The sequence below is a fragment of the Echiichthys vipera genome (assembly GCF_963691815.1).
Source record: "Echiichthys vipera genome assembly, chromosome: 3".
In the NCBI taxonomy this organism is placed as follows: Eukaryota; Metazoa; Chordata; class Actinopteri; order Perciformes; family Trachinidae; genus Echiichthys; species Echiichthys vipera.
In genome coordinates, this window is record NC_139828.1 from 20,400,422 (window position 1) to 20,419,337 (window position 18,916).

General features: G+C 41.6%; 1 protein-coding gene across 1 annotated transcript in view; it reads right to left on the minus strand.

The window, feature by feature from the left end:
* Positions 1 to 18,916, minus strand: part of dennd1b (DENN/MADD domain containing 1B) — a 110,898-nt gene that overhangs the window by 35,587 nt on the left and 56,395 nt on the right. Inside the window, exons 9-13 of the mRNA XM_083939144.1 lie at positions 16,255 to 16,308; positions 15,001 to 15,111; positions 7,179 to 7,279; positions 4,977 to 5,022; positions 3,172 to 3,273 (exon numbers count right to left, since the gene is read on the minus strand). Of these exons, the coding sequence (XP_083795270.1) occupies positions 3,172 to 3,273; positions 4,977 to 5,022; positions 7,179 to 7,279; positions 15,001 to 15,111; positions 16,255 to 16,308 (414 nt within the window). The remainder of the gene's footprint in view (positions 1 to 3,171; positions 3,274 to 4,976; positions 5,023 to 7,178; positions 7,280 to 15,000; positions 15,112 to 16,254; positions 16,309 to 18,916) is intronic.

Below are 18,916 nucleotides of genomic sequence, written 5' to 3' on the forward strand. Positions count from 1 at the left end.
AGAATTAACAGACTCCTAATCCGCTATTCTTGGATACTTTTAATGACTAGCGCAGTAAACAGCTCCACCAACCAAAAGCCAATTATAACTTTATCAGCACATTCTCTGTGCGGAAGAGAAACTGTGGATCTCAGAAAGAGAAAACAAAAATACCTTGATCTTCCAGGGAAAAAAATGTTTTTATTGAGTATTTCTTTTCAGTGTGCTTGTCAACACATTGATTTTACTGACACGAACACACTCTCTCTGAGATTAATACGATTTTTATTAATGTGTAAAAACTATTGAAACTTTCAATTCAACTTCAGTGCAGTCTTAAAATATGCAAAATCCTGCTAAAAATACATGATGTAAAATAAATAAAGAGGGATCTCTTTCTCTAATAATATCACATTGTTTATCTGAAATAACTGCCAAAACAAAAGAAAAGCACAAACAAAAAAGTTCTTTAATCTGAATATTTTTTTATACAAAGATACCAAAATATGCTGGTTGAATTAGGAAATATTTAGACGAACTTTCAATAAGTGCTAAAAAGAAAATATAGAAAACAAAATCTAAAAAACAAAAGTTAAAGAGATTTATGTGATTAATGTATGGCCTCTGTCAAAACATGCCCTTAGCATTTAAAAATACAAATCTAGAACAAATTAATGCTGAACCTTTGATTCATATTAGGTTTTCAATTTCAAAAATATCAGACATTACTCTCAAAAGATTCTGGCATCCATTTCTGACCCGTTACCAATTACTCTGTTATTCAGATCTTTCCTTTTTCTGCTAAACGGAAACTCTACTGGCATGGTAGAATTTGTAATAGTCAATAAATCTAAAATATTATGTGTGAAGTTGCGGGAAAAGACTATTAAGGGGTGGGCAGTAGTGGAGCCGTTGTAGGGGTTCTGTCTGAAAGAGGGCGGCTAATTCAGGACAACTGTGAACTCTGAACCTGCTAAAAGCACGGCCACTGGTCAGCCGATCCACGTAATAGAGTCCACATGTGCTCACAGCCTGCACTGCCATAATTAGACGGATCTCTAAAGGTTTGCTTAAATCAACATCAGAGTGCTTTGTTTTCACTCTTAGTTAGACTTAAAAGACACACAGAAACTGCCTGTGGCCTTCACCTTTTAATCCATTTCATGCTTTATATATTCATACAAAGTGATAGCGGGCTTTTAAAGTGAGAATAATCATTACTTCATAGGTCGCAGGGCTTCAATTTCACACTGAATAAAGCCTGAGTGTTAGGTAGCCAGTGTTACAGTGAGAATTAGAGAGAAATGAAAAGCGTTTTAATAGCTCTGAAACAACGCGCGGCAGCTCAGCCCAGGCAGAGAATCGCTCAGCATTAATCAAAATTTCAGGCCTCTGTTTGACAAACTGCACAATGCCTCAAATATCGCCTTGTGTGTAAACACAAACATCAAATGCCATGTGGCATGTCCTCATCACTAACAAGCAAACTAACAAGAGACCTGGAATTCCACTCAATTAGTACCTGCTCGCTTCCTTATTAATCTACTCGCCCCAGTGAAAAGATGAGAAGAGACAGAAAAAAATGTGAATCCGAATAAAAACAACAACAATTTGTTGCGATAAATATATTAATGCCAGTGAGGTTTCCGTTTCAGGTGGTGTAATTTGACATGATATGCGGGCTATGTTCTGTCATTAGTAAGGAAAAATGGTGAGTGGGGGATCAAAGCAAAAAGGCTCTGAGCCTGCCACTTAATTTATCACACGGCAAAGACAAAGGCTTTTCTCTCTGCTTCTGTCGCTTTTCAAAAGCCCTGACTCTTTTTTATGACAAACTCAGTTTGCAATTTAATTTAGGACTCGAGTCCCTGGGTGCAGAAAAGCAAGCAGGCAGGAAGTGGGAAGTGTAGCCAGACAGGCACACAGGCAAAGAAGCAGGAGACGCAAACAGCGGTTGCATGAAACGTCCAGGCTGGCTTTAAATACTGTGAGAGAGAGAGAGACAAGAAGGCAGACAGGTGTCATGAAACACGAGCAGCCAGACAGTAAGGCAGGCCGGCAAAAAAGAAGGCCAGAAATAGTTTAAAATGTAGAAAAAGGTCGCATCATTCCAGGTTGTAAGGAGGCATCAATGCAAACTAGCAGTCGTAGTAGGCTGAGCAGTGCTAAATCAGGAGAACGAGAGAAGTGTGGGAGTGTGACAAGGTCTGGAGTCTGTTGGGCAGTGGATTGAATTATATTTTGCGGGTAGGGCAGGAGTCCAGTAAGCGGTGGAACCTGAGAATATACTGTAAGCAGTGTGGGTAATAGTGTTCGCAGCCTCAGCGGGGCCTCAGAGCCTCACAAAGGAGCTTTAATACATACTGTACAGCCAGGAAAACAGCTAAACATACAGAATCCTACTTCAACAAAGACAGGGAAGACAAGCACATGTTTTGTTCTCTATGTTTGTGTTTATATAAGAGAGAGTATGTGTTTGTGTGTGTGTGTGTGTGTGTGTGTGTGTGTGTGTGTGTGTGTGTGTGTGTGTGTGTGTGTGTATGTGTGTGTGTGTGTGACCCTGACACCGTGGTGATGCTTCCTTTTGCACTGACCGGCGTCAGTGCTCCATTAATTAAAGAGACGACGCACTGGCAGGTGGCTTCACTGCCCACACTGGTAATTGGCCCCCTTCTTCCCACTCTCTCCCCCTAGAAAATCACCCATCTCTGCCTTTTCTTTTCTCCTTTCTGCCTTGTTCCCTCCTCCTATCTCTGGTTCTCAGAAACGTGCCAGTGGGCAGGCAGAAATGCAAGACTTTGTGAAATAATGATTAGAATGGATGGAGATGAAGGGAAGGGAGTTGCACATTTTCCCACAAGCCTCTGATGGTCGGGGAATGCTGTTCGCCTTCAAGCGTCATACGACGCAACGGGAGTTTACTTTAGACAGCCACAATCTGAGGAGCCAGTACTGTAGTCATTAATGATGTGGGGAGGGGACAGAGCTATACTTTGACAAGTTTCTGCATGTGTTTGTCTGTGTATGTTTTTCTGCGTGTGGCGTGAGTATCAGTACAGAAGTACATTGGAGGAGAATAGAATGTGCATTTATGCAAGTGAGACTCATTGGGAAAGAGTAAATACAAACCTTCTGTGTGTCATGTGTAACGAGACAAAAAAGGTTGAGAATGTGTGTGCGTAGGTGACTCACCACATCACTGGGCAGGTTGTGCAGGTCATCAAAGGGACTCTCCAGAGTGTTGGTATCCACATTCAGAATGACCACATCCTCCAGTGATCGACTGCGTACTTTCTAAATGAAGAAATGTCCAGTGTTATCAGCAACAGTGCACACGCTGCCACAGTTATTAAAAAAAAACTGTAATCACCAGCTCACAATATGCAATTCATCCCTGACAATATTATCAGAACATTTAGCAAATTTAAAAATATTTCCTTATTTTACATTATGTAATTTAAGCATTATTTCTCAAAGTGAACCTTTTTGCTGACTAACATCTAACAGCAATTAAATATGTTAACTATTGAACACTGGTAAAATCATGTTTGTTCAACATGTTTAAAATATCATAAAGAGCCTGAGAATATAGTTTGGTTAACTATCAAATCATGAAATTAAGTGAAAGTTTAAAAAAGTTTGGCCCAGGTGTGTTTCCTAACAGACAAAGTCATTTCTGTCCTGATGCTCCAGGGAAGAAGAAAGTCCAACGGCCACATTTAAAACCACACTGTCATCACCCTTCTTTACAATTAAATATGAAATATGGTGTGTAGGGGGAAAAAAACATTAGGACATCTTTACTGTAACAAACACACACGTACACAAAATGAAGAATTGCTCTGAGAGGAAACATTTTCAGCAGCACCTAAACCTCATGCATCAACAACAGTACAGTGATGCTGTGCTGTGTGCATTCTGATGGCGACAAATTCAACTATTATTTCAATGCGGTGCAGTATGCAGGTGTGTGTGTGTGTGTGTGTGGGGGGGGGGGGGGCAGCAAAGTGTGTGAATTTCTAGTTTGTCACTTTTGTGACAGCCTGTGCAGTGGAGGCTCACATGCTGATCTGGACTAATTATGTAGTGGTGGAAAGGGGGTCTGTCACAGATGCAGAGTGTGATAAATACTGCCACTGCTGCAACTGTCAGACAAATATCTCACACACACACACACACACACACACACACACACACACACACACACACACACACACACACACACACACACACACACACACACACACACACACACACACACACACACACACACACACACACACACACACACACACACACACACACACACACACACACACACACACACACACACACACACACACACACACACACACACACACACACACACACACACACACACACACACGCACACGCACACGCACAACAAACACAAAAGTGCAAATATGCGTGTGCATGCAACATGCATCCACACACAACATCAGGCTTGCCCCCCAACCAACACACAGGGTTTAAAGTAGAAAAGCTCTTTGTTCGCAGATGCTTTTTCTGCCTTTCTCTCTCTGTCTTTTGTACTTCTGTTTAAGAATGCACACAAGCAAGACAGGGAGATGAAGAGGAAAAAATACCCTGTCAATTTTTTCATTTAATGTGTTGGAGGTGCCTAATTTGCCTAACTGAAATTTAAAATATTTCATACCAAAATTAAGAGTACAGTCTAAATTTCATATATATCGTATTTATACAGTACATACAGTATATATCTATTCATTATATAAATATAAAATGATTTAATAGATTTATAACATTGTCCCCAAATGTTGTTAGTTTCTTCTTCTTTTTTTCTGAAGAAATAAGGTAACGTCAACATTTAACGTTTCATATACAATACTGAGTTTTCACATCCATACATCAATTTGTAGCAGCATATATAATTATTCACATACAGTATAATGATGTTCGTTTTGTATACAGGCACATTTATATGCAAACACATACTCACAGATTAACTTACGTACCTCAAGCAGACTAAGATGAACTCCCACAAAGTATGGCATGGGGGCACTGTGGACGGAGAGAAGAAAACGAAGCTGTGAGCAATATCAATATCAGATGTTTACATTCAGTAAGAAAGAAGAAGAAATACAAGAAACAATAAATATCTATGGCGGGTACTCTAGCACAGCGCATTTCATACACCCATCTGAAAAAGTCAAAAGCTGAGGGTATTCTTTGGTTAACACATTAGTCGATTGTCAGAAAGGTATTTAAACACTATGTTAATGTTTGATTAATATTTTGTTTTGTATCAGGCTATAAACTAGCATAAATAACAGCCTCTTCAAGGTGAGGATTTGGTCTTTTTCTTTGTATTCTTATATTGTGTAAACTGAATGCTGTTGGGGGTTTGGCGATCTAAAGATATGACCTAGCTATAATATAACTTGATGGAGATTTGTGATTATTTTAACATCTTATACACTAAATTATTAATTTGAAATATAAATAAATTAATAGATCATTCAAAGACCTATGATTAAAAAAATCCTTTACTGAAAACCAGAATAAAGTGAATCACATAAGCTAAGACTTTTAAAAAGGTAAAATCTATTTTATCGACTACTAGAAGTTGTGTAAAAACTACTGTAATGCAACATATATGCAGTGAATGAATTGAAACTAACTTCGCATGAGGTAACATATTCGTAACATAGACAACAAAGCTGAATATCATCCATATGCTGTTCTTTAACCCAATCATATAACATGTAGGGCACGGACGCTGACTAAAAATCAGACATCAGAGTTATTTCCCCAAGAACCAACATGACTCTCAAAATGGGAAACAATTGGATTAAGCAAATACATCTGTTGCTACTTGACTGTTTAAAAAAAAAAAAGTTACCAGGTAAGAAGACCAAACAAGTTTCTCCTTCATGCTGAGTCATTAACTTGTTACATAAATGTTAAAATGTGATTTGAAATGTCCACACTTGGTAGATTCACAAAATACAGAGACTTGGAACACTTCGTAGAAAGCAAAAGGGTGGAAGTGTCAATTGTTTTCCTTTACTCCTGAAAAAAATATGCTTTACATGGTTATACTCATTTAATTCTTGTTATATGTCCTGTTTATCTTCATATTGAAAGTTAGTAGCAAGAAAAGGCTGAATCATAGAATATGTTTCCCATCCACCAAGATGGATAAAATCGACAAATAACAAAAAAAACATTTTTATGATGAGGTTAACGGAGGAGTCAATAATGGGATAGCTTTGGGTCAGTGTGTTCCTGGCCAGAATGATTCAGAAGCCACAGGCTTGTAATCAACTTAAAGCAACATCAACAAAAACAGCAGGCCTGTAGCTCTGAACTTTAGCCACTGTCTCATGAATATACGGACTTTCACCAACATTTAGGCAAATACATGCACATGTACACACACATACAGAGCATCTAATATAATTTAGTTATCAAATCAGTGCATGGAGAAAAGCCTGTGATTAAATAAGATAATGATGAGTCTTCACAGAGTGTTGGAAATCACATTTTACTGTCAGTGATAAATAGCTTTTCAAAGATGATGTGTCCCTTATGATAAAGCACTGTACTGTAAGCTCTACTGGCACAGATTCAACAAGAAACAGCTCCTTTTACATAAACTGACATTCCCAATCTGTTTTTTTATATGTACATACCTGAAGTTGATAAAAACATGTAAATTTGCAGATTCAGTGTTATGTCTGCTCTCTATTCATTTTCAATCAAGTCCATTCACATTTGTTGGATTTGAGTTGGATGGGTGATAATGAAGCCCTAAGAGGGCTTAGATGATGAGAGTGTGGTGCTACAGTAGCACTGGCATGAAATATGGAGCAGGGTGATGCAGGTCGTTTGGTAAGTTGAAGGGGCCACACAGGAATAGGTGCGCCACGAGAGGAATCGTGAGAACGGGTGTGAGAATGTGTGAACACGCGTGTCTGCACTTTTACACCGAGGTTTAAGCGTCAGAGCTTGTTGCATGACCAGCACACATGGCGTAGTGTCTGTTTACGTGTCTACGTCGTGTCAGGTGTGTGGGCATGTGCGTGCGTGTGTGTGTGTGTGTCGGAAAAATACGAGAAAAAGAAGGAAAGAGAAAAGGTGGGGGTGTGAACATTTATTATGATGATCCTGATGATGTGTGTGTTTGTGTGTGTTTCAGAGATGGTCAGCCTTACCAGCAGTAGTCCAGAAGATGCGGGGGCAGTACAGGGATGAAGATGTGCTGCCAGTACATAGGGAAGAGCAGAGCAGCTGCACCGTGGACACATGCAGTTAACTACAGGGAGAGAGAGACAGAGAGAAACAGGAGGACAAACTAAACAACTTTCCAAGGCAACACACAAACTGAGAAAAGTAAAAATACTTCTAAGCTGTATGTTGACTGGCAGTTTCATTTTTCAAACTAAAGGTTTGTGTGATTTCATGCTCAAGAGTTGCCAAGAAGAAATAACTGCAAGTTAAAACATTTAAACTATAAGGAGATAAATGTACGCTTTTTTTCTTTCTAATACATTTCTACAATTTTTACAGGTCTACAGAAGATTTCCTTATGAACAAAATTACTTTAAGAAAAATCTGATTAAGATTACTGCTGTGGTGATGATTTGTGTTGATGCGTCAATGTACAATGTTTGATTTCATTGATTTGGCCTTTAATCATTCTCACAAACAAAAGCCCTCAGAAAAAAAAGGTCGTACACCGACATGTCTAGTGCTGCTGTGATGAACACACAACCTGCAAGGTATTGTCGGAGGAAGAGAAGAAGACAATGAAAGCTGGAGATCAACCAGTTGATAGAAGCCTTATTTTAAACTCATGACAGAACCACAGCAGAGGAGACAAAGATTGATGAGGAGGTGAAAAGAAAAGGTTTGAAAAGACTGACATGAAGAAAGGCAACACATGCTTTACACACGGAAAACATGAAACCAGTGTTGCCTCCATATTGATGCACTTGTGGTTGGCCATCCCTGTAATAATATTACCACTATTGCACATGACATTGAGACATTTGTACACAGAAAAGAGAGCAAATAATAGCCCGGTGTTCAAAATCATCTGCTTTTCAAATTAATGTTAAAGTGACCTGCATAAAAACAACAAAAGGAGCCTCAAACAGTGCTGACAGGAACAAATAATGAGAAGAATTTAGATGAAGGTGGCTTTCTTTTTCAAAGGAGCTCTCTACATTGTCAATAAAAATTTAAGGCATTGTCTCCCATTGTCTTAAAACCAGCACCCCCTCTTGACATCCCATTTCATGAAAACCCAGCTATAGTAATGACCTGCAACACACATACACACACACACACACACACACACACACACACACACACACACACACACACACACACACACACACACACACACACACACACACACACACACACACACACACACACACACACACACACACACACACACACACACACACACACACACACACACACACACACACACACACACACACACACACACACACACACACACACACACACACACACACACACTCTCTCTCTCTGCAGGAGAAAGAGGCGTTAGCTCATCCCCCAGATTAAAATAACATGATTAAATATGGAAAGAGAACAGAGGTCTGAGGGGCTCCTGCGGGACTTCATTAGGGCAAATTGCCAAAGAATGAAACATGAGTTAGCCAAGAGAGACTGCGGGCTAGGCCAATACCGCCGGGAACCGGGAGCAGCAGCCGCTGTTATACTGCTGCAGCTTCACAGTCAATGTGTGAAGCGGACACACGCTATCACACACGCGCGCACAACTACCAGGAGACCCCCTGCTCACTGACACACACAATGTCACAATTGACCGGCCAAAAGCGGACGAGCTTGGCAACTGAAAACCACCGCTGCCAGAGGAAGAGAAAGAGTGCCCCACCCTCTGAATCCACCCAAACATCAAGCCCGGACATCTGAAAAGCTTACTACAAAAATTGTGTGTGTGTGTGTGTGTGTGTGTGTGTGTGTGTGTGCGCGTGTGTGTGTGTGTCCGTTTGGCTCCCTCCCTGCATGTTTGTTTTAACTGCATTCATTTTTCATATCGGCTGAAAAAAAAAAAGAAGCAATGATCTTTTTTTATTGTCTCTGCACAATCTCTCATACACCCAGTCCCACAATAGTTAGGACTTAATCAACATTTAATTGGTGTCTTGCTCTGTGTATCTGCATATGCATATTTCCACTGCCTGCGTCTTCAAATAAAACACAACAATGCCACGCTCCTGTCAAGATTAATTCCCTGGCAAACAGTTTGTTTTTTTTACTAATTCTGAAAATAAATCAATGCTATGAATATTAATGCCTGAAAGTGAGGCACTTGGTGGAAGAGCTACTATCAAAACCATCACACCCTTCTCCCTTTTTTCCGATAGTGAGGATGGTAAGGGGCCATTAAATTGTGATGAAGAGAGGTCAGCGATCCGACTGTGGATATATATGCATGCACGCACACACTAAGCGGAGCGTCAACAGGCGAGTGTATTCCTCCTCTGGGAGTGCGAGACAAGCCCCAGCCATTCGCTGGTACCAGGAGGTAATGGCACAGAACACCTCGCTAACCAACTCCAATTATCTCCACCAGGCCTCAAGGTGAGCCCCCCAACTGGCATGATTTACTCTCAGGTTGAAAGGGAAAACAGGAGTCTCTCTCCCTCTATGCTTCTCTTCTTCTCAGGCTAGGTGGCTGGGAGTTGTCCGAAAAAAAAGGGGGGGGGGGGGGGTACTGAAACTAAGATAATGATTTATAAAGCAAATCTGGATTTCTGTTTTCTTTTATTTGCTATCTCCAAAGCAGTGGAGGTGGCAGTGTGCCTGAGATAAGGCAGCTTGGAGGGAACTCCAGAGGAATAGTTCACATATTTGTTCCTCTAATTCAGCTTAATACAAATCCCTGTGTCCTTGTTCAGATTTTAAAACAAACGAAGCAAAAAAGTAAAAGGAAGATAAATTGGGAAAAAAAGAGAAATTGTACCTCTGTACCCTTTTTTTTTCTTCATTTAGAGGAGGGGGGGCTTCACATGAGAGTGGGTCATAAGAGGCTAAGGCTGATAAAATATTTGCCAGGCTGATAAATAATAGATGAGTGGAGCCAAATGGCTTACACGCTCCACAAAAGACCTGGGTGCTTAATATTCCATTCAATGGAGAATCACAGATACAGTCCCCAAGAACAAATACAGGATTAGGTGCCGGGTCCAGTCCTCAGGGACTAGGGCTCTGCCCGGTAATGAGGGGCTGCCTGCCTCTTACACTGTGTGTGTGTGTGTGTGTGTGTGTGTGTGTGTGTGTGTGTGTGTGTGTGTGTGTGTTCCCTTCCTCTGAGAGAAGCGAACCGATTATACAGCGACAGCCTGCTTCAAAAAGCAGTCAAGGTCTTTGGTTCTGCCCTGAGAGCTTTTTCAGTGCGCTGTAGCCGAGACAGAAAGTGTCCACACTAACACTGGTTTTCCAAGATCCATTCAACGGGACTAAAGAAAGGAGAGACAGAAGGAGAGAGACATAATGACATGGAGAGGAGGAGGTGAAAGTGGGAGAAGAAAAAGATAAGTCAAGAGATCTAATTTGCAATGCAACTTAACAATAAACCAGCGTTAAGAGGTCACACACCAGTTTTGTCGATAATAGGGTCTGAGTGTAAGTCAATTGCCATGTTCCAGTCCATACTACATATTAATATTATACAGCAAATATTACTTAATGTCTTAGCATACTGTTCGTGCAGTGAGTATACAAAAAAATATCTATCAATCAATTGATGCTAACAGGAAATGAAACAATGTGTTTTAATGTTGATGTCAATCAAACTGCGACTTTGGAATGTCACAACCAATTAAACTTCTCAAATAGACATTAAATTGTTTTCCAAAGTTTTAATAGCTAATTTTTGTTTTCTGCTGTGTTCACAAAGCTGTTTACCACCATCTACAATTTGTTTTAATACTTTCCAGCTGTGAGAAGCTCCCTAAGTTTCTTTGTGCATTGCATTGTCGGACAGCAATGCCCATCAACAGCACTGTTGTTTTTTTTTATTTAGTTTTTTAAAGTGTGTCATTTTTGCACTGTGAACACACCACATACATAAATCCTGTTTAGAATAAGTATGTAGGGTGGAATATGGATACAGCTAATTTTTTTCTGCAGGAAATGAACCAATAAACTAAAATTATGAAGAAAAATGTTAATTACATGTGGGCAGCTGCCCAAACTCTTCTGACGGTTCTCCATATTCAGAAATCATCATATTCAGATAAGTTAGTTCCTCTACCTCCCTGACCAGCTAAACAACCCTTCAACAGTGATGTTTCCTTAAAGAGCTGGACCCACCAGAGACCTCAGATCTTCTCAACACTGCAACTCCTGAGCTCTGCAGACTGTCAGTAAATTGCACATTTCCACCCACATCGTTCATCTTCACCTGAGCAACTGCACATGTTGAAGTCAAACACAGACAGAACATGGAGAAACTGCTATCGTGGGGGCCTAGATTCACCTCTTTCACGTATTTTTCATATTTAAAATGAAGATTTTACTGGACTGAGAACACAACAACACACATTCCCTCAGCTTGCATATTCTTAGATGAGGGAACCTATCACACATGTTAAATATGGCGAGAGCACAGTGTAGACAAATAGCTGCTGCTGTAGGCGATGTAATTCAATTTGACAGGAGGAATGGTATCAACAGAGTCGCTCTTGACCTCTTCACACCAGCCTCTAACACTCATATCCCCTTCACAAGCCTTTCCTTCCAATTCTGTCCCTACGCACTCTCCAAATTCAATCCTCTCTTCTCCTTTCCGAGGCTCATTTCCATCCAAAATTCTTAATTTCTTGTTCTGTTTTCCTCCTCACATCCTGCTGCCTTCTGTCCATTGCTACCTCTGCCTTGTTTCTCCCGTTGGTTTATTGCTGCATTAGCCTTTCCTTCTCCCCTCCCCTGCACAGAGTAAGTCACCAATTACCCACGCTCCGCTTCTCCCTCTGTTGACAAACGCCAGTGTCAGGCCCGGCACAACACAGGTGTGCCACAAACAAGTAGGTGGCACAGGGAGAGAGAGAGAGGGCACACAGGATGACACGGGTACCAGCTAACACCAAGCCACCCACACATGCACACACAGTCACTGACTCTCACAGAAAGACACAAGACATAAGGTACAAACACCTGTGAGTGCAGAAGACATGCAAACAGATGCATGCAAAAGAGACAAACACCCACAACATGCACATATGCACATACACATTCACAGTGGCACAAGTCAGACACATGGCATGGGGCTGAGATAAGTCTATTGAGGGGAAGGATGTCCCGATGTTCTGCAGATGCCTGACAACAGAGAGACGCATTAGAGACGCATTAAGACACCCAGGCAGAGGGAGGCAGAGTCAGAAAGAAAGAGCGATGTAGCCACGGTGAGTGAGAGACAGATGGACAGAAAATAATATGTCAGCGAGGAAGAATAACCAAGATAGAGAGAAAGTATAGAGACAGAGAGAAGTCAGGGAAAGAGGAGGAGAAGAAGAAAAGAGGAAAAGGCAGGAAACAGAGAGACAGCTGGCACTCTAGGGCATGGTGGATGGATAGTTCCTTGTTAGCATAGGCCTGACAGGCTGATGAGAGGGCTGCTGTCAGCCGGTGCTGGGGCTGGGCTGTGTGAGCTCGCAGGGCAGAGGCTTGGCTCGAGAGCTGGGGGGCCTCGGCAGATGAAAGACACGGAGGGTGGTGGGGCGATGGTGGTGGGGGTCCTCCCAACTGACTAGTTAGAGGAAGGGCCGATGCTGCCCTATTATACGGCCCTATGACAAGGCTGCACGCCCGGCTGGCTCCCACCCTTGCGCCACCGCCGACCAGCCTTTTAAAACAGTGGTACCATTCACCACCGGTCACGAAACAGTAATAAGTCAACTGACGCATTGTTGTAAGATCATGATTTATTCCTTTGCTGTTGGCTGCTTGCAAGACATGCCGGCCATGTACCGGCAGACTGACACACTGAGTTCACCGGGGGCTTTAACACAGGCAGCACCTAGAGCAGGCAGAATAAATGCAATATATTTGTGTGTGTGTGTGTGTGTGTGTGTGTGTGTGTGTGTGTGTGTGTGTGTGTGTCTGTGTCTCTGTGTGTGTCTGTCTGTGTGTGTGTGTCTGTGTGTGTGTGTCTCTTTCTCTTTCCACTTTCTCTTCTCTGTTTCTCTTTGCTTGGCTGAGAGGCTGGACAGGCGGAGGTGGTGAAAAGCAGCTGGATGGTACTAACGATGTTACTAACAATACCTTCCCTCATACATCGTCTATCTGTGGCAAGCAGACTATAGAAATATTACCTGTCCATCCAGTGACTGCCAACGCTCACTTTAACAAACATTTTGACAAACGCTGACGTTAATTATATATTTTCCCTTCCTTTAAGATATTTGATCACAAGACATTGGTGTGGATAATGAGCTGGGCTCAAATATGTATACACATAGAGAGCCGGCTCCCAGAATCATGGCAGCCATTTCCACTTGAACGGGGAGGTCATTCTACCCAACTGCAAAAAAACAACGCATCACAGGAGCAGTAATAACATCAGGCCTGCTAGTAATCCCAGTGGAGATGTGAAAATACCTTTGTACTACTGTGCCTGACATATATCGCTACCAAACCAAAACAGCTCTCCCTGAGGAAGATAGATGGATAGACAGATGAGTGGATGAAGGATTGCAAGGGATAAAAGGTTTTCAGAGGCAAAGGTCTGACGTGGAAGCTCGTAAAAAATCCTGTCAGCATAAATTTGTTTTTTGTTTTTTTTAAAACAAGCGGAGATTAGTCTCAGAGCAGCAGAAAACTATAAATCACAGACAAATATCGCCTTCACCCCCTCCTTCTGCTAAAAAGAAAAACGCCTTCACCCTTGAGTCGGATAATTTGCATCGTATAACCCCTGTGTCACAGCACAGTGTGCAGCCCAGACCCTGAGCTGAGCTCTGCCGGTCTGAGGAGCTGAGGGGAGACAGGTGATTTTCTCTGAGGGCTCTGTAATTTTTTTACAGCTTTTTCTGATTATAGCTCTTATGGGAGACTTGGGTACAGTTCCCTCCAGCACTCATCCCTACACACAGGCCCCTTCGGCTGTTCAGTGTTCTGCAGCCTTGTAGATACAGTACCAAGGCAGGACCGGCTACACTAGAGATACGGATAGGACTTGGATGACATCACTTCCCTCTCCCATCTCATCTGTCATAAACATTTGGCTCTGCCTCGTCAGCCACATAGATAACGGGGGGGAGGTTGGAATGAGGAACAGAGGGAGAAAGAGGGGGAGAAAGACACAGAGAGGTTCCCTCCCTCATACAGACAGACAGAAGGGGATGTAAATTATGTGAGAGGGTTAAGACATATAATAACGGATAATTTAAGGCTTTCTGGTCATTAATATGCTACAGTTATAAGAAAAACAGTCACATATAATCCAGTTTTAGTGTGGATTTCACAGCTTGTCAGATCGTGGTGATAGCGCGGCTGTCTGACTGCAGGATGCCTGGGCAAAGAGGGATGGGGTGGTGGGGGACAGACAGATCAGTTCAACTCTGTCTGTACAAGTAGCGTAGCAATGTCAGATAAATATTCTGATCGTACTAATTAGGGTTTGATATCCTGCTGGATTATTGATGAAGAGAATCGTGTTAAATCTAGGAAACGGCTCCAACATTTGAGCTATATACTTTTTTTTAAGAGGGCAATCTGAATTTGATCTGAAGCCAAAAATAGCAACTGTGACTCTCAATGATTTTTAGCAACATTATCTCATATTATGATGTATTTTTTTGGGATGCAAGTGAGATTGCTAACAAGAATCCATGACATCAAGTTGAATGAAATGTTTAGGAAAGTGGTTGCAGTATGTGAACTACTTTCTAGAGTATTATCCCCTTGAGCCTGACAGGGCAGAGCTGATAACTGTCTGCAGCTGAGAGAAAGACTTGGTAGGAGTGGACTCACAGTGCTAAGCTTGCTTGAGGTAATGATGATCCGCCGTTCATGCAGCATACTGGCGTAGAGCTGGAGCATGTTGTTGACGTCCACAGCCACAAAGTACTCTGTCAGGTTCCTCTGGAGACAGGAACAGAAGGATATGCAGGTACATAACAAACTGTCCTTGCTTACAGTAAAGTGTCAATGCTGCAGGCAGTGAGGGTACCAGAGTGTGCTATAAAAGAGAGACATACAGTCCAGGCTGTAAAATGACTTGGACTTCTATCTCTGCACATATTGTTTTGCAGTAACAAATAAATGGATGACAAATAAAGATTTAAACCAACTGATACACCGTAAATTCTCAAACAGTGGCCGGGCCAGGGGTCTTTACCTACCTCAACTGGAGGGGGTACTTGCCTAGGCCTTTAGGTCTAATTCACTGCCTGGTCATTCGATGGCGTATGAAGCGCCCTTCTTTTCGAATCTACTACCATTTACTCTGTTAAATGTTTGTTAGTGCATTTTTCTGGTAATACAAACAACAGTTCCGGTATCTGCTTCTAATTTAAAGCCCTGTATCATCCCATTGGACAGAATCCATTAATTTTATAAAAAGGCAGTGTATTGTAAACAATTTGCAGGGCTCCCTAATGGTATTTCAAATGTAGCTCCTGCCAACTTTAAGCACTTATTATATGACTAAAAATACAGTTGGGCTGGGTCATTAGCACAGATGCACCGACAGTGACTGAAATTGGACAATAACACTTGAGCTGTGTAATCCGACACAACAAAGTGTTGAAAATAACATGTTTATATTGTTGAATTTAATCAATTAACGTAATGGAAATGTACATTATCCTTAGTGTGCATGCACTTTCTATAACAGACATGAAGGTGACCACACCCCAGAGGACCGGCCTTTATTTGAGAAAATACAGTAGTCATATTTGGGAAAAATAGACGTTTCAGTGAATTTTGCTTGAATTTGTCAGATTGATTACTGTTTTCATCTGGTGTCGCTTGTCATAAGGACTTTGGATGCTCAATGCTTGATCTACAATTTGAATACAAAAGCAATCAAAAAAGCATGTGTTCAGTTTGAATCCTCTAATACCCACGGCATTCGCTGAACTTCGACAATAAAAGTATAAGCACCACAGGAGGTAAAGCTGAAACAAGTGGATGATGCAATAATTTCAAAAGGTGACAAGTGTATCTGATTAAAAACGATTAGAGACAGAGATGTTTCTCTTTTTTTTCTCCATGAATACTTACGCTCTCAGGGATGGTTGGCAGTCCATTGATATCCGGGGCGATGAAGTAGGAGTGCTGCGAAAACACAAACATGCAGGAGAAAGAAAAGGGAAGGTCACAAGTGAAGCATACCACTCACAAAGAAAAGATTGAGGGGAAAGGACTGGGGGGGGTGGGGGGTTCACTTTGTTCTATGATTTATGGCTCATCTTCAGCTCTGTCTATATGAATTGCTGAGCCGGTGTCTGAACTGTGGCAATGCTTTTATCAGGCCTACAGAACAGAGAAAGCTCAATAGCAGCTCAGCTCCCCATAGACACTGACTGGGGTGATGTCTCCGGTGGAAAACTGAGTCTTTATTTAAGCATTAAAAAGCCTTGCGGAGCAAAAAGTATACGTGCGTGTGTGCGTCCACACAGAGACACAGAGACACACACACACACACACAGGTTGTTTAGAGGATCACAGGGCTGCCTGTCTCACTTTGGGAGAGCAGGGCAGGTTCAGTGTTCAGATCAAAGGGGCCTGAGAGAGGTGGTGTTTGGAGACAGGTAGAGAAAGCACCAACTGAAACACACCAGTGTGTTTCTAACATACACTCTCCTGTACCTTTAGTACACCTGTGTTTCTCTAGGCCTTCACTCGACCATCTGTTGCAGGTCTTCTCTTAAATCCACTGTAACTTCGCCAGTAGATACTTACAAATATTACAATTCTTCCAAGACTTCAAGGTGTTTAAACTTGTGACTGGCATTTACTTGTAACGTAATCAACAAACAAATAATTTCAGGCTAACACACAGGTAGTGTTTTCTCTTATAGTTGAGAATGTATTTGATTTGTGGCCCCAGAGGCAGGAAGAAATACATCCAACACCCGAGAGTTGATTGCAAAACAGCCTTGTATTCACACCCTAAAGTCTGATTATGAAACAATCTGCACTTTGAAAGGGATCAATAATAAAAAGGAATAAATATATATGTATATACTGTATATCTTTTATCAGAGGACAACTTAACAGTGATACATCACATACTGTAACAAGCAAATTGATTAAGAGTATGTAAACATAAGGAGTCATTCAAAATCAGCAACCCCACCGAAAGCATCAGCAACAGGAAAGAAAGATGTATCTGATTATAGATACATAAGAACACAGACACTAGAAATATGCAATTCAAAAAATCTGCGACAGTGCGCAGGACATGGTCATGGCAACTGCCGGGTAAACTCTTACCATGACATTATTTAGTGAACTGATTCAACAATGTCCAATAATTATAATGTTTAGCCCTGAGCTCATTTCACTACATAAAGTGCTGCTGGTTGGTATTGTTGAGGCACCTGACACTGAGTCAGGTTGTTGGAAATTTCTACCAACTGCTAAGAATCCCATTACCACCAGTTAAAAGAATACATATTAGGACGCACTCACACTGTCCATCCGTACTGTGCCCCGTGCTTTAGGGTACTTGTCCCCCCTCCCTCTCCCCCCGTGGGCCAGGCCCGTTTGTACTCACACTCTTGCCTGCCTATACGCCATCACGCCGTAACACATCACACGCATTGATTGAGGTTATCGCGATGCGTTGCTTTGTTTACAAATCTTTCCATAGACCTCTGAGATTTTGTGCGTCTTGTCCGACTGTTTTTGAATATTTTCATCTGACCAAATCTGCAGTAAATACTCCACCTCCACATCACACCAACGTGAACCTTTTGCCGCCATTGTTTTAAATGTCCGCGCATGGTCCGTCCTTCTTTTTTCTATGTCCGAACAAGCGCACATAAAATGACGTCAGAACCTCTGTAGGCCTCGTGCTCATGCTCGTAAACGTGCAAACGTGCTTTACAAAAGCCAACCTCCCTAAACGGTCCGTGGCCGGCAAGCGTGCCGCACCTAGGCGCAGTACGGTTGCACTCACACTGGTCAAACAAACTAGACTTTAGCCGTGAAACGTACTTGGGCACAGTACGGACATTAACAGATAAGACATTAACAGATGGTTATGATGAAAAAAAGCAATGGTGGCACACTACCACTTACTAACATTTAGTTTAATGTAAAACAAAATAAAATGTTTTAACCACTTAGTGCATTAAGTGTGAAAAATGTGAAAACAATTATCATGAGTAAACAATCGTCATATTCCCAGAGGATGGTCATTGCTGTAGTCGAGCGAAGCTTAGAGGAGATGAACATGCAGCATACACAAACACTAAACTGGAACTGGCACCCAAGGCTTTGCCTTTTGAGGATTTTTTATATATATTATATCCAAGCATGAGCAACTCCTATGCCCCCTTCTTTATGGCAAGTGAATTTGAAAATGTTTGAATTAATGCAGCCATGTTTTCATGCATATATTGCACAGCTACCATTACACCTTAACGGAGTACCTACAAAAAAAAACATTTTTTGACATGGCATTCTTTTTGCATTGAAGTAAAGTAGGCAAACATGCAGTGACAGAAACTGTTAGAATTGAGCAGATGCTCTCTATTTCCAGCAGCAGCAGGCTACATATAAAAGTAAAAAAAATATACAGTACATTTTTTGTGTTTTGTGGCCGATTAAAGTTTTCGAACAGAAGCCACGAGTTGTTCTTTTTTAACTTTTTTCCAAAACTGCCAGGTTTTTGTGCCCTGGGAGGATGTGCAAAATGGAAAAAGCAAAGTAATAT